The sequence below is a fragment of the Zingiber officinale genome, chromosome 9B, assembly GCF_018446385.1.
Source record: "Zingiber officinale cultivar Zhangliang chromosome 9B, Zo_v1.1, whole genome shotgun sequence".
NCBI lineage: Eukaryota > Viridiplantae > Streptophyta > Magnoliopsida > Zingiberales > Zingiberaceae > Zingiber > Zingiber officinale.
The window spans coordinates 91949315-91969645 of NC_056003.1; the positions used below are offsets into that span (position 1 = coordinate 91949315).

A 20331-nucleotide genomic window follows, 5' to 3' on the forward strand; every position below is an offset into this window, starting at 1 on the left:
TTTTTGGACCATTTCTTCCTGAAACTAGACTTCTTAGATTTGATCTTCTTCATTACTTCAGTTTCCGCCTTTAGTTCCTTAACTTTCCGTTTGCCAGGAAGCACAGTGTACTGGCAAGCACCATCAATACCTGCCTTAGACTGACCTGTACAAAAAGGAGTTAGTAAAAAAAACAAAAGGTGCATCCCTTAACTGAAGTGTAGTTGGTTGTAGAGAAACCAGAGGACATAACTAAATAGAATCTGGTTTAAAACTAGTTGTTTTTCTATCACCCGTACATTCTATGAATTAAAGACAAGTTCAACCTACTTTGTATAGCCAAAAGAGCAGTTCTCGCAGCTTTTATCTCAGCTTCCTTTTTTGTTCTAGCTGCAGCTCCTATATATTGAATTCCTCCTATCTCAACAGTACATATAAATGGTGTTGCTCCAGAGGAACTTTTGGTGCAGATATAAGATGGGATTGCATAGTTCATTTTCTGAGCATACTCCTGGAGCAGATTTTTGCAGAGGCCAGTCTCATGCTGAGGGCACAAATTCACACACACAAGATCAGCAAGTAGCACAAAGTTTGAAGTTCATTCAACAGTGAGGAAAGCAACTATAGATGACACCAATGGTCCCAGCAAAGCTATAAGAATGCAGGTTCTCTTCATCAACCTAAAACAATGCAGTACTCCCGAAAGACAATAGGGCATGACATATTGGTTTGGATTCTACGACTTAAGATCTCATTGCATTGGTGGCCGTGATTAGCTTCAATTAAGTTGACAAGCATATAAAACTATTATATTTTCTGTCAAGGAGTACCATGAAAGTAGTCAGGAAAATCTTCATTATCTCAGTCAAAGATTTTTCCTTCATTATATTTTTTCCACTGTTATTGGTATTTATTACCTGTTTCACCCATCCTGCTGCTTCATCTGGTTTCTTCTGTTGTCTTCCGACGTAGTCTTAGAAGTGAACTCTACTTCATCACTTTTGGCGTGTTCTTTGTTATTAAAAAGCTGCTAATATCGCTCTATTGTACTATGTTCTTGTCTATTGCATCATCACAATGGCTGTTTCCACTTCTTTGAAAATCTATCTTACTGCTATAAATTTCATAAAATTTCCAAAGGCTTGTGCTACAAAGCTAAAAGCAAGGGTTTTATTTTTCTGATTTTATAGTTCTTATTTCATTTTTCACTCATTAATTTTCACCTTTGATTGTATTTTTGCTGTTTTGATTCATTTGATTTGTCTGTCCTATCCAGCTTCACTATCGAGTCTATTAGTTGCCTTGTTATATTTTTGTTTCATCCACAGTAATTCTACTTTATATTAATTCCTTGTTCTTTTTCGTTATGTTAAGTGGATGTCTTTTTCATTTTTGCTATGTTTTTGGCTATTGCATCTTTATGGTGACTTTTTTTGTCTATTGTTCAAAAATGTACCTTATTTATATTCTAAAATTTCCAAATTGTTCAAAGATTTGAACTAAGGAACCAAAATATTGTTTTGTTTGTGCATGTATATGACAACATACAGACCAACAGTCGGAAGAAATATATTCAAGCAATGCAGTAGCAATTAGTATTAAATCTAGAATCGTAATCTTTGAAAATCCTTAAATAGTGTCAGGAGGCGTACAACTGTGGGCATGTTTTCTGTCATGAGGCCTGACTTGTGAATCTCCGATAATGCAATCTCAGCAGCAGACTGTTCTGCAGCTTTGCGGTTGAAAAAACCAGGAAGAGAATCATATCTAACATCTTTAACAATAACAGTTGACTTGAAGACAGGTTCATGCGAAGGGCCTTCCTTGAGAGTCTGATAAACAGGTGTAGGAATACCTACTTTTTGTGCATACTCTTGCAAACGACTCTTGAAAACATAGCAACTTTGTACCCCTGAAAAAAGGATCAATAAAAAATCAGCAAGCAAATAAAGCACTATCAATTAGCAGTATAAGAGAATAACAATAAAAAGTTGTGTACCAACTATCACTAGAAGGAGCTTGAATAACCATTGAGCTCTAAACTCATTTACACAGATTTTCTTGGTACCCCTTTACCTTTCAATTGATTCAACTTTTTTCTATTATTTTTCTATTTTTTAGTTGGCACCATGTATCCAACTTACTCAATTGATTCAGCTTTTGTAACTATGAAACCTATTCTGTCAACAAAATATTTATCTCAGCATTCTCATGCTTTCCAAATTAACTTCCTTATAAATTGTCTCATATTCTAATCCTTGAAAAGAATATATAGCAGTACTACATTCTAACCAATTTTTTCTTTTTAGCCTAAGGGAGGATCACACAAGAAAGCATTCATCTCTGTTGGTGCAATCATGCCTTCTCATCAAAATTTGTTGGTGGAATCGTGTCATGGATGAGAAGTTTTGATGTTTGACCGTTTATTTAAGTTTAAGCTAATTTCAATATATCATAATATCACATCAATACAATAAGCATAAATATTGCAATATCAAGTCATAGTCAACAAGCATGAAAAGATCATGTCATAACAAAGATGAACTTAAATACAATAATTCTCTTACTTTGCCAAATATAAAAAATGAAGTTAATACAGAAGGAAGAAAAACACGATAATGAAGGGAAACTCCCCCTCAATACATGTACTCCAAAGATATAGGACACACCCTATAATTCATAGAAATAAATACATAATCAAGGAAGGAACACTCCCCCTAAACCTATGGAACAATAGCATACACCTCTACGTATCACACAATCAAACAATGGGGTATTTCCCTTTAAGATATGCAACAAAAGGGTACATTCCCTTTCCACGCAAAAAAAAAAAAGAAGGAAAAAGTAAACAAACAAAGACGAAGTACACCCTCGCCAAAACATAAACTGATAAAAATGACACATGAATACTTGCTACAACCCACCAAAACATTATATAGAAACTATAATCATCCATACAATAAGCGTCGACAACACATATCAAATAGATATATAAAACTCAATCATATCATCACTGACCGGAGGATCAATCGGAGGATCAACATCACCGGAGGAACAACAATCGTTGGAAGATGGCCTGACATCCATGAGTGCACTAGATCAGTCAAAGAAGTAACGCTCGTCTGACATATTAGCCATATTAAAGGTACGATCCATGCGCAACTCCTCAAAAAGTGTATCCATGGTCTCCTCGAGCTCAAGAACGTGAGACCGAAGATCATCATCCTCACCATACGCTACAAGATCGGTGCACGTAAGAGGGGGATGAATCACATGTACTTTTAAAAAATTACCTTTTTCGATATTATAAAGCAAGTGCACAACGGAAAGAATAAAAGAACACGAGAAAAACAAAGATACATTCGGCTAGAGTCGCGACAGTTGATGAACGAAGCGGCAAATTGATTGTTGGAGTTTGCATCGAAGTTGTGTTTGAAGTGTTGTTTGTGACCTCCTTTTAAAGCTCATTGGAGGCGCCTCCAACGACTCCGAGGCGCCACGTTGGAGGCTTATCAGATCTGTAACATCCGTAGCTTATCCACATAAAGTTTGCAGCTTATCTGCGCGAGGACGCCTCAACATCCTTTGAGGCGCCTCAGATATGTGAGGGTGCCTCCCCACAGCGCAAACTTCATCTCCTTGAGGCGCCTGCAACAGGTCCAGGGCGCCACCAAGCGCTGCTTTGAAGTGCCTCCGTGCACCGCCGAGGCGCCACAAACACTGTTCATCCGAGGCTAATTTTTGCCATTTAACCATGCAAAATGCGTTAGCCAAAAAAATAAAATGTAACCTACAAAACAGAGTTAGTACAATATAAAATAGCATTATTAATTAGATTTTGTCTTACCAAGACCAGAATCTAGTTAAGATCTCAACTTAGACATCCCAAATGGCTCTAAGCTGAACCGCGCCTAAAGTCCCATCAGGATTCGTCCTCACTGGATCACTCTCCTCCAGTGACTTACCTTCACTTACCATTCACAGTCACTTGGCTTACCTCTTGACTCACTAAGTCTTCCTGCAGTTGTCAAGTCCGCGGACCCAATTGAACTTCGATCAGCTGTCAAGTCTCGCAGACACAGCTGGACTTTTTGCCCGATATCGGGTCACTCCTTGACCTATTTGAACTTTGTGCCATTTATCAGGTCCTCAGACCTAACTGGGTTTTAGTCTAATCCTCTAAACCCGTTAATTCATGCGCACTTGGTAACAAGGTTAGATAACACAATATCTAACTTTAATTCATTTGTCATTTATCAAAACTTAAGTTTAACCATTGGTTCTAACTGCACCAATATCATCCTCCCAACCAGCTGCATTAGGATCTCTAGCTAGTCTCTGCCCCGCAGCTCGTGGTCGCTATCTTGGCCCCTCACCCAAACTACGACCATCAATCCATCTCAAGCAATACTATGGGGCTTGATGCTGCACCAAGAAAAGGATCGATCGAAAACCCTAGCATACTTCTTCAACATCGGCTCGACTTCCCATGAGACACGCCGATGTTCACAGATGCTAACCATGTCATGATAAAATGACCAAAGGGCATATGAATCGTACCAAAGACTGGTTTGATCATATACCCTTTGGTCATATTATCACGACATGGTTAGCATCGATGGGCATCGACGTATCTCGCGACAATTCGAAGTACTCCCGATTTCCATTCGATCCTTTTCTTTGTGCAGCATCGAGCCCCATAGCGATCGCTTGAGATGGATTGATAATCAAAGTTTGGATGAGGGGTTGAGGCAACGACCACAAGCTGCTGGGCAGGCACTAGCTAGAGATCTTGATGCATCTGGTTGAGAGGATGATGCTGCGTATAGTGAGGATGATGAACTTCGGTCTCACGTTCTTGAGCTCGAGGAGACCATGGATATTCGGTTTGAGGAGTTGCATATGGATCATGCCCTTGATATGGCTAAGATACACACAGAGCTTGCGACTATCGAGCGTCGGCAGATTGATCTTGACGAGCATTACTTCTTTGAATGGTCTAGTGTGCTCATGAATGTCGGGCCATCCTCCTCGGCCTCCTCCGATGATTATTGTTCCTCGGGTTATTATTGATCCTCTGGGCGATGTTGATCCTCCGGATGATACTGATCCTCCGGATGGTGATGATATGATTGAGTTCTATGTACCTATTTGATATGCGTTGTCAACACTTATTGTATGGATGGTTTTAGTCTCTATGTAATGGTGGGTTGTAACTACTATTTGATATCTTTTTCGTTTGCTTGTTTCTTATGTGGAAAGGGGGTGTACCCTTTTGTTGCATATCTTAAAGGGGAGTACCCATTGATTGATTGTGTGAGATATGACAAATTAAATAATAAGTGTTACTGGATAAATACACTTATTAGATTTTTCAGGAATTTTAAAAAAAAATTCAGGATTTAAACGGAGTCCGTGTGACTCCGTTTAAGGGGATGAATCGAATAGACTTAGAGAAAATATGTTTGATATATCAATTAAGCGAGAGTTGATTGAGGAATTAACTTAGGGTTAAATTGATTAAACCTAAGTATATAATAAAAACCTAGGTTAACTTCTCTAATACTCCACCCGATCCCTTCCTCCCTCTCCCTCTCCCTCTCCCTCTCGCGCCGACTCCCCCTTCTCTCCCTCTTTCGCTATGCCACCCCTACTGAGAGACACCGCCGCTCGGCGCTACCAATCACCGACGCCGACCACTTGAGCTCTGATCCGACCGTTGCCTTTCCCCTCTTATCCGCAGTCAGTCAAAGCTTGTTAGATAATCGAGCAAGGAGCCTCATTTGTTCTCCGATCGCGTCGGATCTTTACTCGACACCATAAATTTTCCATCGCGTCAGCGTCGTGCGACCACCATCAGCTAAGCCTTCTCATCTACCAATCACAGCGAGCAGCGTCGAGCCCTAGCTTCCTCCCTAGCCGATGTCGCCATTTCGCGAGAGGCCTGGACAGCGACGCCGCTGGCCATGTGAGAATCATCGTCGCCTTTCTCTTCACCGATCCCTCACTATACTCTCGATCCGCCCCCATCGTGAGATCCGCCGTTGTGCGTCGACGACCCTAATTACAGGACGCCTGTTTCACAGTGGGTCTTTCTGTTGAGAAGCCTTGGCAGATAGCTGGTCTTCGGCTACCAGTATCGTTGCCTCCACCTGGCGTTGTGTTATGGCCGAGACCATCACTATTTTGCTGTGACCCTCTGTCGGAGCAACAAACAACCGATGGGAAGAAGTTGAAGGTAAGGAAATCCTTAACCTAAACTTAGTTAACTTATTTTAGTTTTGATTGGAAATTAGAATTAGAATGCAATGTTTGGATGTGGGAAAATCTTGAATAATTAGAATTGCTGTTGATTAATACATAGGTTCTGATCTAATGGAATTGTGTAGTTAACCAAGTAATTGGTGGAATTTGTATCAAGGATAAGTGGATTTAGTTTGGTTAAGTTCTTATTATTTGTAAGGTGAAGGTATGGTGAGATAATTGGGGTTTGATTTGCATTATCCGATCTATGTTAGATCTGGGAATTGATTGCGTTACTGATTTCAGGTTTCTAATTTGAGATCGAAGCACAAATTGGAGGATATTTAGCACGATCGACAGATAAAAGAGGGTACTTCTTTCTTGGCCTCTATAGTTCTTTAAACTTAGTGCATGAATTATTTGATGATTAGGTTGCTTTATTTTGACTCCACTCGTATTTTATCTACACTTGATACTTATATGCTTGACCTTTGAGATGCTCTTTTTATTATCTATACAGTCTCACTGTTTGATGTTCCTATTCTATAAGGTGCACACGTATATAGTGTGTACGATAGAAATTTGCATTTAGATTGCTTGTGTGTAGTAGCATACACACGAGGTTGTTGTGTGATATAGGAGTTATCATGCTAATTATGCATATGTCAGTGTGCACATGTGTATAGGTGTTGTCATGTATTGTAAATGGTGTTGGTTGCCACATGTTGGATCTTTTCATGCATATAGGTATATGTGATTAAGGGATCATGTTCTGGATTTACGTGTGTTGGATTTACATATGAGTTCTATTGGAAATATCTTGTCAATTATACCTATGTGGTTGCGTGCATGTGTCTGGTGTATACTATTGGGGATATCTAGTTGATTATGCCTATGTTGAGTGTTCACATATGTTTGTAGTATATTATTGAGATATCTTGTTGATTATACCCGTGTTCTGTGTGCACACGTGTCTGGTGTGTACTATTAGAGGAACATGTTGATTTTATTATACTTATGTTGAGGGAGTTGTTGCATTGATGATCATTATAGCGGTATCATGATTATTTACACCATGTTCATCATTGCATTATATACATGTTGATGACCATTGCTCCTTTGTGGTATAAGCTAGTTTGACGATCATTGCTCCCTTTCGGTATGAGCTAGCTTGACGACCATTGCTCCCATGTGGTATGAGCTAGTTTGACAACCATTGCTCCCTTTCAGTATGAGCTAGTTTGACGATCATTGCTCCCTTGCGGTATGAACTAGTTTGACGGTCATTGCTCTCATGCAGAATGAGCTAGTTTGACGACCATTGCTCCCTTGCGGTATGAGCTAGTTTGACGGTGATTGCTCCCATACGGTATGAGCTAGTTTGATCATCATTACTCCCTAGTTGTTGGGTTGTCCACAGTGATCTGTGGTAGAGTGATCTCATGCAGCTCGTAGCTAGATAGCTACCTCCTGTCTGCCCACAGTGATATGTGGTAGAGTGATCTCGCATAGACATGGACCTCGGCATTTCGAACTGCCCACAGTGATATGTGGTAAAATGATCTTGCGTTGTCCTTAGCTAAATAGCTAGATGTCTTGGTCACTTGTATTTTCTTATGGCAAAGCGTAGCTCCCACGTATGATGGCTTAATTGTGATTTTATTTTTGGGTTATTATACCTTAGGTTATCCATAGTGATATGTGGTAGAGTGATCTCTTGCAGCCTGTAGCTAGATAACTACTTCCTGTTTGCCCACAGTGATATGTGATAGAGTGACCTCGTGCAGTCCCTAGCTAGATAGCTAGATGTCTTAGTCACTTGCGAATTGTTTGTGGCAGAGTGTTACTCCCACATATTGCAGATTGTGTGTGGTGAAACGTTGTTCCTACATATTTCAGATTATTTATGGTAGAGCGTTGCTCCCATATATTGCCGATTGTTTATGGTGGAGCGCTGCTCCCACATATATTGTATTCTTATGATGAAGTGTTGCTCTCACATTTGATGATTTATTACTGTTTTATCATACATTGTCATGATATATATATATATATATATGCCCAGGTGTTATTAGCAGGTCTATTACTGATCCCTAGTAATTTACTAATCGTTATACCATGGGTGTTAGACTGGTACTGGTATGTATGTTTATCATGTCATATATGATCATGTTCTCATTTTCCTACTGAAACTGTATATCTTTGATCGTCTTACACTTTTATCCATGCACTACCATGTTCTTATTACCCGCTGAATGATCCACACTCACCACTCCTTGTACTGATTTTCTTTCGCCAAGTAACAGGTAGAGGTATGAGGAGTTGCTTGGAGGATCCTAGTCGTCAGTCCCACGTCACATCTGAGATTGGCTTTCCATGCTATTGGGCATTATGCTATCGGTACTTTGCATTTGGTTTTAGTATTGCGTTATGTGGATTTGCGTATGGTTTTGAGCCTTGTGGTCCATTTATTCATTTTGGGTTTGTATTGTGGTGTAAGTCATGCCAGCAGTAATCAGTGTTTTATCTTGCGTAGTTTCTTTTTGTTCCAGCTGTGTGGGCTGCTTATATAACTGCGTGGTTATGTTATTTTTGTTCCAGCTGTATGGGTTGAGCATATAACTGCGTGGTTGTGTATGTTCCAGCCGTGTGAGATGTGGATTATTTCTTATGTGAGCTTGTGACTATGTATACATGATTTATTTGTCAGTGTTACAAGGGAGGTGCTGCCCGATTTTCGTCGAACAACCTTACTCTCGGGGCATGACAGATTGTTTGCTTGTGTGATACGTGAGGGTGTATCCTATCATTCCATATGTTTAGGAGAAGTGCCTCTCCTTGATTATGTATTGGTTTCTATGAATTATAAGGGTGTGCCCTATATTTTTGCGTGCATGTATGGACTTTCCCTTCATTTTCATATTTTTCTTCCCTTCGTATTAACTTCATTTTGATATTTGACAAAGGAGGAGAATTATTGTATTTAAGTTCATGTTTGTTATAACATGATATTTTCATGCTTATTTCATGCTTGTTGACTATAACTTGATATTGCAATCTTTATGCTTATTACATTGATATCATCTTGTTGATATAATGATATGTTGAAAATTAGCCTAAACTTAAATAGATTATCAAATATCAAAAAAGAGAAGATTGTTGATGCAATCATGTCCGGGATGAGAAGTTTCAATGATTGACAATTATTTAAGTGGTTAATATGTTGGATCTAACTTGAGTTACAAGTTTGAAGGATAAGAGAAGTCCAAAAAGGTCGAGGACTAAATTCTTGGCAAGAATAAGTCCTTGCAGTTCGGAACACCGAATGCAAGACAAGAGAAGTCAAAAAAGGTTGAAGGCCGAATTCTTAGCAAGAAGTACATGCAGATTGGAAGACTATATGCAAAGCAAGATCAGTCCAAGAATGTTGAGGATCGAATTATTAGCAAGCTGGGAACGGAATAGGTCATGAGGTAATTGGTTTCAATTGGTAATGTGCTTGAGGTTTAGGATTAAAAAAATCCTATTTTAGGTGTACCAATTGATTGGCACGAATTGCCAATCAATAGGTAATCAAACTCGAGCATATAGAAGCCCTAATCGATTGGTGCAATCGATTAGGAGCTTTCTTCGTGAACACCGAAGCATTCCAAATTGATCAACCAATCAATTAGGAATTGCAATCGATTAGGAGCTTTCTTTACGAACACAAAAGCATTCCAAATCGATCAACCAATAAATTCTGAATTGTCTAATTGATTGGTGCAATTGATTAGGGGCTTTCTTCACGAACACAAAAATGCATTTCAAATCGATTCAATGATCGATTGGGGCACTATCAATCGATTGTCGATCAATTGGGGCACTGTCAATTGATTGGTGTAATTGATTGGAAGGTGTTCTTCAAGAGCATAAAATGCTCCCAAATCAATTGGTCAATCAATTAGGACTTGTTAATCGATTGGATCAATTGATTGGCAGAAGTTTCAAGAAGAAATCGAAGGTTGCCAAATCAATTGGTCAATCGATTAAGATGTCTAATCGATTGATTGGAACTACCAATCGATTATAATTCAAAATGAGATAATCTTATCCATTGATATAGAGTCAATGACGGTTCAACGCAAACAATCAGTAATCGATTAGGGGTTTTCGTCAATTGATTAGTGGCAACCAAAAAGTAAAGAAATGACCTGATTCTAAAGCGTTTAAAAAGGGACTTAGGGCACAAGGAGAAACTACTGTTCCATTGCTCTATTATGCTTTTTGTGCCCAAGCTCAAGATCAAGTTCTCATCTGCAACACTCTCTCAAGCAACTCAAAGCAGGAGAATCGTGCTTCATCCGTAACCTCTTCTACTTCTTCCGTGTGTTGTGTTTTTACCGAGTGAGAGATATAAACCCTAATATTGTTGTAAGAGGTTTCTCCACTTTTGATGTTGTTCCGAGAAGGAGAGTTCATAGTGAAAATTGTGATTGCTGGTGTGGTTGGATTAGTCACCTCAAGAAGATGGATACCGAGTAAATCAAAGTGTTAACATTGTGGTGTGCTCAGCTTCAACTATCTACTGCAAAATCAAGAAGAAGAATCCAAGCAAGCTATTCACCCCCCTCAAGCTCTCAAGTGTCCTAACAATGCCTACTATGCACACAATCTTTACATGTGTGAGTACCTTTGTCAATCACTTCATGATAAATAATAGCACCAAGATATCAAAAGTCTCTTGAATGCAACAATATCTCATCTATAAAGCTAAACTATTCCTTTAGTTTCTCTTTTTAAATGAATGTCAAAAGACACTCCGATGTCAAGAGCTATACCCTTCAATGTAAGGGTGTTAAGCTGCTACAATTCTAGTGAGCTCAACTCCAAAATGTGTTTGTCCAACAAAATACAAATCAAATAAATCAAAACTCTAGATTTTACAATTTAAAAGAGACAATAAGGAATTACAGAGTTTCGCAATGGCTTTGAATAACAAAGTTGCAGAGAACCTGTAACATTCGAAGAAAGAAAGGCCTTCACAGAAATGTTCCGTGGAATTGTTAAAGAAGAAGGAGAAGGAGAAGGCATTAAATTAATAATGGGTATAGTCACAATAAATAAAAATAGGCTATCCTAGTGATTGCAGTTCAGAGTCAAAAGCATGCTATATTTTAGAATTCAAAGGTAGAAGAATACATAGTTAGAATCACAAGCTTTAGGCCAAATAAGCCTGTACAAACTACTTTAGCAAGGAAACAATTCAAATGTTACTTCAATTTAATATTCAATTCAGACACCAACATAGATTTGCAACTAAGAATAGCATTGCAGCATCACTTTTTGATGGTAACACATAATTTGTATCAACCAACTCAGCACCAACTGATTGGTTTGAACCGAACTTATTGATGCCAGTGCAAACATATATCAGTCAATATTGAAGTGAGGTTTAATACAATGATACAGAGATGTTAAGTTTATCCATGGAGAAAAGTTGACACATCTTTTCTAATATTTACAAGGAAAAAAATGTATGGATGTTGCATTGAAGAAGCAAAATGAAATAGAAGAAAAAATGACAAGCGCCCAAAAAAAAGTTGAGAGCGCATCTTCCTAAAGTTTCTTTTACCTTTGGCATTGTCAGAACTCTTTTCAATTGTTCGATCATTAATTTTATCAGTGTCTTCTGTCAGCATCACCCCTTCAAAATCCATATTTGACGTGCCTATGTTCACGCAAAAAGGATAAATAAGCTCCTGAGATCAATCTAGATAACATCTAAATCAAATATTTTCATCTTTCTTCAGAAAATATTTTTTAAATATCCAGAAAAATATCTTAGAATTAAAAAATATGAATATGAAATTAAAAATTCCAAAAAAAATCACTTAAAACTTATCTTAAAATAATTATTTAAAATATTGTTTATATTTTAATACTTCAAAATTTTGATTGAGTCACGATGACATTCAATTTGCCACATTTTGGTGACATCAAACTCCAAAACTAGTTCTCTAGGAGCAAGACTATCTTTGACTAAATCAATTTTGTTCAAGTTAAAATGATGAAAATACCCTTACATGGGCCAAATAAAAAATGATCAAAACTTAACTTTGGTAAAACTTCCATTCTTTACAACCTGAGGTGATGGGTCATAAATGGGATGTGCCTTATTGACTCACAACCCTTTTAGTATCAACCCAATCCCGATCTATGAATATAGATGTTGAAATCTGTAACCTACATAGGGTTCATTTATAAATGTATTGACTCATTTACGTGTTTAATTAAATGGGTAGACAAGTTGATCAAGCACGGCCTGGCCTGACACAGATATTTTGTTCAAAATATAATTTTGTGCCATGGAGATATTTATTATTCTGTGCCACGTAGATATTTATTGGCTATCATTCTCAATTGTATACTTCACTACACCTTACTTCTGACGCTGCAACATTTTCAGATATTTATGATAGTGTAGATTAGAAGCATATTTTAAGTATTTTGGTAAAACAAGTCTCATTGAAACCTATTTTGGCTTTCTAGCAAGACATAATTCTGAAATCTTCTAGACTCTAGTGCCAGCTTGGGTCAGAGCCACCCGTTAATTAGTCCTCTCTTCTCTGCTCCTATTGCAACTATAAACGCCCATCCTCACCACTAGATATCACTTTCACTATTGATGCTGTCTCAACAACACTAATTAGTTAGTTGTTTGAACCTATTCATGTGACTGGTTTCAGGAAGAAAAAAAAAACAAAAAAAATCTTTTCCTATTCTTTCTCTATATTGCTTTCAACCAATTTGGGTGGACAATTAAAAAAAATCAATTTTTTTTCTTCTCAAATCTATTTTTGATTTATTGTATGTTTTTGGAAAATAAAATTTAAAAATTATCCCTCCCTCTTTCCTTTCCTTTCTGCACATCAAACGAGGAAGAGAAAGATCAAAAAAAGACTTGGTTAGCAACAATAAAACAAGATAAAATTTATTTAAGTATAGATGATGATATAGTAAGGGATAGTGCCCAATGACGTAAAATGATCCATATAACCGACCCCACCTAGCGGAATAAGGCTGGGTTGTTATTGTTGTTGTTGTATCCCTCCCTCTTTCCTTCCCCCTTGAAAGAGACAAATGAAAAAAAATTCACAATTCTTTTCCTGTAAAATTTTTCCCTACCCTTCCTTTCCCAAGTTGTTTCCTGCTTTTGTATTTCCTTCCTTGGTAGGAAACCTGGCCTAAGAGTTAGATCTCTCACGAAATTGATGATCCTATGAAGGAATCTTGGGACCATATTATTCCTTTTGTTAAATTTTATATTTTTACTTTACAATTTTACTCCCAACAATGATTGAAGTCCTCAACATGCCAATTGGAAATCATGATGTGACAAACACTTATCACGGCTAAGGAGCAAGATTAGAATGAAGAAGTAGAGCAGAAGAATTTTGACAGCATTATCATAGTTCTTGTTGTTGTCATCTCCATTGTTAATGGGCCTATTTGCTGGCAGTCACCACTATCAATCAGGCTCTATAACCATAGTCATTCAATACATAATAGATGCACCTATACGTATCTAAACCAAGCAAAAGAATTTTAAGAACAAATTATTACTATTACATGGTTAATCAACTCCATGATTTCAATGCAAGGCTATTTATTACTTTTTGCGACTTCAACTACGGTCATGTCTAATGACACCTTGGGCTAAAGGTAAAAGCATAGCTAGACGATGAAATCTCTATCTGATTATTACTTTTTACATCATTTGCTTTTTTTTAGTGATTATCTTGTCTACCACATAACCCCTAATATCCATAAAATACAAGCATATAAAACACAATAGCAAAAAAAACCTGTAAAAAACCACAAACTATTAAAGAGGAAGAAGAATTGCAAACATAGCTAATAAAACACCAAATACAACCACATGCTATTTCACATCTCACTATCCAGTGTGATTCATCGTGTGCAAGTCATTAGCAATCAACAAGAATCCAAACAAGGAGGTAACAGCAAAAAAATAAAAGCTGCAGAAGCAAATCAAATAGATAAATGAACAAGATAAATCAGTTTCTATGCATATTCCATGAGTCTAGACCAAACCTTAGCAATATTTATCTACAACTAGAAGTAATCACTGATTTCGACAACAATAACTCACATGTTTCAGCAACTTCAATATGCAGTCAAACTCAAAGCCACCTAAAATCTTAAAATTATCCCAACAATAGAACTCGAATAAGACACCTCCAACCTTAGCCACCCATGATCCCAGTCCCAATTCAACATTTATTAACCTGAGTCACGGCTTGCTCCAGTAGCATGCTATTTTCCAGCCAAGTCAATTTAGACCCACTTACACAACGCCAACTCACCAAATCGACTCTACTGTATCATTATTTAGATTAAGCACAACATGATCAACACTCAGCTATAAAAGTTCAATACGACAACTACAAATGGAGAACTATAATTCCATGCAAAGCCTGCCCAATACAACAAAAAAAAACACGAACGCACCTGATCAGAGAAGGAAAGTTCAGATCTCGCCACTACACTGTCAAGAAATCTAGTAAGCCAGACACTTCGAAACCCTAACAAAAGTTCTATCTACTCAATAAAGGTACTCTAAACCATGCATCAACAGAAACAAAATGCTTAGGGATTACCAACATGGAGAGGAAAACGTCGCGAGGAGACTGCCACTCGGGAGGCTATAGTCAGAATGCATCCACCGGATGCTCGAGTTCACGCGAAGACTTAGCTCCCTGACTGTGCGCTCGGACGAGAGGATTTCTCGCCATGGCGCGATGCTCGCCGGAGAAGATGTCGCTCACACTCCTCTAGGTAGAAAAAAGGGCCGAAGCAAAGCGTCGCTCGCTGAAGCAACCGACGAGCGACCAAGCAAAGTTTCTCGGCGCTGCTCGCAGCAATCGCAGCCGGAGCTCGCCGGGCTCCGCAACGAGAGCAACTGCGGCGTCGGGCAATGGGAAGAGAGACTGAGGTTGATGCCCTAGTATTTGAACCAATAATTGAACCGGTTCCGTATGGTGCACCAATCACTCGATTTGAATCTACCGATTTAGTTCTAAATAACCAAAACTATAGATAATTACTACTATTTAATTTAATTATCTTTCAAAATAACAAATTCATAGGGAAAACTTTGTCCTCACATAATTAATACAATATTAAATATAACATATTTATTATTTTTTAATATGATATATGCATTAAAAATCATAATATATATATATATATATATATATATATATATATAGATTTAACCATTATTCGGACACTCAAATATTCTAATTCAACGTCCTTAGTAATGGTACAGTAGCAAAGTGTCTCCTTAATTTTTAGTATTTAAAAATTAAACTTTAGTTTTAATGAATTAACCGATAAATTTTTTTAATAAACAGTTGAATTAAAAATATTAAGCTTTCCAATTTATTCTGGTTAATAAAAAATTTTCATAGCATCGATAATTATAAAAAAAAAAAAAAATCCCTATATGAATCTCTACCAAGCAACTTTTGTTCCGCGCCATAAAATCCAAACATAGCGGAACGACATTTGGTCAAGAACCACCAACTTTAATAATATTAGATAAATGATCTTTCTTTTTCATTCTGTCTATTTAATAAATTTAAAATACAATTTATTTGTATTCAGAAATGGACTTTCAATACATTCTATCTGATTGAGATTTAAATTTTGATTATTTCTTTGAATTCTTTATCACTGCACTATATCCCTGGGCGCCAGCTTTGACCACTTAAATTGAAACAAAGATCACAGCAGTGACGATGATATGAGTCAGCAATCTTGCCACTGAAATCGCAGAGGTCGTCATTTGACTTCATCCTTTATTGAGCCAAGCTGGAGTTCTGTCCTATCTCTATAAATTCAAAGCCTTTTCCTCTCATCTCCTTTCCGTCGAACATCTAATTTGGAGAGCAAATAAGAGTAAATAGTCCTGGAACTGCAGAGAAGAGAAATGCTGGAAGGAAAGGCAGTGATCCTGGATACAGACATGCCATTGAAGATGCAGCTGCATGCCATGTCCAGTGCCTACGCAGCTCTTGATCTCTTTGATGTCCTTGAATGCAGTGACATAGCTGCTCACATCAAAAATGTTTCTTCATCATCTTCTTCTTTTTCTTCTAATCTTCTGAATAAGTAATTTTGAGTGTCCTTGCTGCAGGAATTCGATGTGATACATGGTCCCAGATGGCAGTGTGTTGTGGGTTGCAGTTTCGGCTGCTTCTTCACCCACTCAACAGGCACCTTCATTTACTTCTGCTTGGAAAGACTCAAGTTCCTCGTGTTCAAAGTAGCTGTTGCAAAGACAGTTAATCAGAGTGAATCTGAAAAATGATGTGTAGAAGTTCATTTAGTGATCTTTGTTCTAGAACTGCAGTTAATACTATTGCCTAGTTATCTTTCATAGGTTCCAAGTTTTATCCTTTTTCTCATTACAAAGAAACAGGAATAGAATTGTTGTAAAGGGCTCCTGTATTTTTGAGGACCTGAAAGATAAAAAAAAAGGAAGTTCAATGACAATAAGGACAAGTTCTATATAACACTTGATTTGCCCTGTACAATTAATACATCAATCTTCATAATAATAACAACAACTAGATATTATGTGACAAAGAAAAAGAGAGTTCACTTGGCAGAGTCTCGTGTCAACTCCAATGCAGCATCCTCAACCAGCCGAGAGAATATTTGCTTGCTAACTTCATCAACAACCTTGTCAGCCTCTTCCAAGCATATCCACCACTCCCATCCGATGTCCCATGCAGAATTTATGACAGTATTTTTGGGCATTAGCTCTCTCTCCAACCTTATGTGGAGACTACCTTCACCAGCATCGACACCATTGACATCATTGTAACTTATCAATTTGCTGATCCCGTTACCAACTTCCTCCACCAATTTGTCAATGGACAAGTATGTTATCCTCCCCCATGGTTGGGTTTGCAGCAGGGGATGAATTGTATACTTCAACTGGTTGTATTTTCGTGCCATTAGCTCCTCTGAAACGTCGAGGTATAGCTTAGGTGGGTCCACTTTTCTATCACTGTTTGTGCTTTGTTTCAGATAGTTGATGGGTCTAGTGGCATCAACACTGAATAAATTTTTTACACAACTCAGAAATGATTGGCTGCTGAGAAAAGCACTCTTGAGATCATCTCCTATTGAAGCTTCTACTCCAACTTTCTTGTAACCAGGTGGACGAATGACTTCTGTGAATTTAGAGTTTCGTTCTTCCTGGTAGGTCCTCGGTATAGCTTTATGGTCTTCATTCAGGTTGTCTGCAGCCAAGAGAAACATATGGATAACTTCATTGTACAGTTTTGTACAAATTGCATGTGTTCTTATAGACAGTTAAGCCCATTAGTCACTAAGAGGAAATCAAGATAATCTTCTCAAAATTCTAGATGAATCAGAATATAGAATCATTGTGCCTACCTGAATTCAACGAATTCTTCACTTTCTTCATCTGCTCAACGAGTTTGCTGCTGTTGGAACCACCTACTGGTTTTGGAACATCATTCACTTGAATGCAATATTTAATCGCCGTGTCATTATCATAGCATTGTTTGTCCTCAATCTAGAAAAAATAGTGATACTCGATTAAGAATAACTAACTAGATGATTCATTATTTGCAGAATTAGGAATTATAATGCGATGAAAACGCCATGACATCTTTTGTTTAGGTCTATCAATATCATTAATGGATCTCTCGTTGTGAAAATATTCAGCAACTTAGGCGCACATTTAGGTCAGGTTGACTCAGCTACTTCTTTTGAATATCGCAGTAAATGATAAATGAATAAATGAATCTCAAAGGTGGAGACAGACATACTGCAGCAACGGTCATGGCAGCTCTCCTAGTTGCTTTTACTTGTGACTTAGTCTTATCTCTTGAAGAATCGGTGATTGACTTTGCTACAACTCTGTAATGAGACCCCAAATCTGGATGTTGTGTTTCTCCATTATGCTTTGCTTGCACAAGCATTTTTATCCTTGTTGATTGAAGTCCCTTTTCTTCTTGCTGCTTCACACTTAGTCTTGATGGTTTCTTCTCCTCATCGTTCAGCCTGTGAGAAACAATCACCTTTTTCTTTATCCGTTTGCTGTATACAGAGGGAGTAACATAATAGGGCAATGTTTCAGCAACATCCTTTTCCATATGCTTAAATTCTTTCTGTTCTTGTTTCTCGGCTAAAGTATGTTTACAATAATCCAATCTATTGTTCACTTGACCCAATTTAATTTCTTGGATCCTTTCTTGTATCAAGGCCTTCTCAGGAAGTTCGTTCTGAACACTGGTATTCCGATGGTGCAAATGCAGAGGCTTCATTATCACAATTGGTGGCAGCTGATCAATCCTTTGTAGGCTTGTCCGACACTGTTCTAGTTCTTTAGTACCAAAAAATGTTGGTTCTAGTCCTTTTCCTCCAATTTGGCTTCGCTTCAAAAGTCCTTTGAGATGCTTAGTTTCGATGAAGTCATCTGGTCCATTATCTTCTTGAGCATTAGTCTGCACAAGAAAATGTGACTTCCTTGTTTTAGGCATCTCTACATCGAACCTAGGCCTCATTAGGCTGACAAAATCCTTTTCTTCTTTACTGATAGGTTGAATAGTTTTTGAGGAGGCTTCTTCCAAACCCATAAGTTTAGCAACTAGATTTGAAGATCTAGCTTTCTTTGGTTGCCCAGATGAATAGTGTACTTCAGTGTTTAAGCACTTATCCTCCAAACTACTGATCGTACCATATCGCATTGACCTACTAGAGGAGTTCTTATCATCATCAGACAGTATATTATCTTTGTAAAGACTTTCTTTTATGACTTGTTTCAGCTCTTCCATGCAATTCCTTGAAAAGTCATCAGATGAAGGTTGTGGTTCATGGTGCCTTCTTCGGTAATCACCGACTCTGAATCCTTCAAAACTCAACTCTTGTGGTGGCATTTCTGTGCCTTTCTTAGTGAAGACTTCTTGTTTTGGATTATTACTGGTTCGGGACATCTTCTTTGATGTATCCTGAAGCTTTTTAAGCATGCCCAGTGACTCCTGCAGACCTACCGCACCTCTAAGAAGATCTTCCGTGAAAAATTCTGATCTACCTGCAACATGTCTAGCCATTGACCATGAATCAATCATCTGTGTCAGTTTCTGAGCTTCTCTTGACACCTGCATAAGCTGGAAGTCACTGCTGTTTCTGTAAGCCAAGGCCTTTTTTGCTTCTTCTTCTTCTTCTTCTTCTTCTTTACCCTTCTTGGTAGTTGGATTTCTGCCTCGGCGAGCTGCTGTTTTGGCATTCCCATTTGCTCTAGGCTGGACTGTTTCATGATCATCATCAGAGGGAAATAGAAGCGACCTGGTTAACGATCTGCGAACAGCCGATTTTAGACTGCTCGGATGCATATTCTATGAACAAGAAACAGACATTCGCATAATCAGAGGCAAAAACACCAAATCTAACACAACAGTCAAAGTTTCTTCTCATGAAAGAGAAACAATGTACCTAGATAGATCAATTTCCCCCGAGTTTTAACAAATCAGCCTTGGAAGCATCTGCTTCAACATAAATACTGAAACTTAAAATCTGATCCAGATTTAGGGAAAAGATCTTTAGCAACACTAGCAAGAAAATAAACGGGGTAACAAAAATGCACCTTCAGATTACAGCGGAGGGAGGTTTAGGTCAAGTGCTTCCATTTCTCTGGAGTCTCCAGATCTGTGAGGAAGCTGTGGTCATAGACTTCGCTTTCAGCTTCATCAGCTGTGCATGAGCTGGTTAGCTTCTTGATTGCTGCCTCGGGCACTGCTTCATTTTCTTCTGCCTCCTGTCGAGATCTGGAAACCTACCCATCTGAAAAGGACCTATTTGGTTGAGAACGGAAGAAGGCAAATAATCTATTGCGATAGACCAAACAACCCTTGAATAAATCTGAAAAATTACCGTGGCCTTTCTTGGATTGTTCCCTGTCTACTGTCTAGGGTTGGTGGAGGACATGTGACCATGAGACTTCAATTTTGTCTCTAGCTATAAATGCGTGCAAGTAGCTGTCGTAAATACGTGCAAAGGAATAAA

The 20331-nt window shown here is 38.0% G+C and overlaps 2 protein-coding genes across 5 annotated transcripts in view; both read right to left on the bottom strand.

The window, feature by feature from the left end:
- The window catches only part of LOC122023156 (double-stranded RNA-binding protein 8-like), a 15449-nt gene extending 205 nt beyond the window's left edge, over nt 1-15244 (bottom strand). The window contains exons 1-5 of the mRNA XM_042581243.1: nt 14890-15244; nt 11837-11932; nt 1632-1891; nt 310-523; nt 2-145 (exon numbers count right to left, since the gene is read on the bottom strand). Coding sequence (XP_042437177.1) covers nt 2-145; nt 310-523; nt 1632-1891; nt 11837-11932; nt 14890-14947 — 772 coding nt within the window. The 5' untranslated portion in view covers nt 14948-15244. The remainder of the gene's footprint in view (nt 1; nt 146-309; nt 524-1631; nt 1892-11836; nt 11933-14889) is intronic.
- Nucleotides 15245-15822: 578 nt separating this feature from the next.
- LOC122023746 lies at nt 15823-20331 on the bottom strand. 4 transcript variants are annotated; one of them, XM_042582041.1, is made up of 7 exons: nt 20200-20331; nt 19913-20109; nt 19762-19811; nt 18096-19664; nt 17698-17839; nt 16895-17540; nt 15823-16559 (listed from the first exon to the last, which is right to left on the bottom strand). In XM_042582041.1, the coding sequence occupies exons 4-7, from the start codon at nt 19659-19661 to the stop codon at nt 16499-16501; spliced, it is 2415 nt and encodes an 804-aa protein (XP_042437975.1). In that variant the 5' UTR covers nt 19662-19664; nt 19762-19811; nt 19913-20109; nt 20200-20331; the 3' UTR covers nt 15823-16498. The 4 variants fall into 4 exon arrangements, with proteins under 4 accessions (XP_042437975.1, XP_042437974.1, XP_042437976.1 ...); XM_042582040.1 differs by lacking the exon at nt 20200-20331 and having other exon boundaries at nt 19913-20172; XM_042582042.1 differs by lacking the exon at nt 20200-20331 and having other exon boundaries at nt 19762-19828; nt 19913-20172.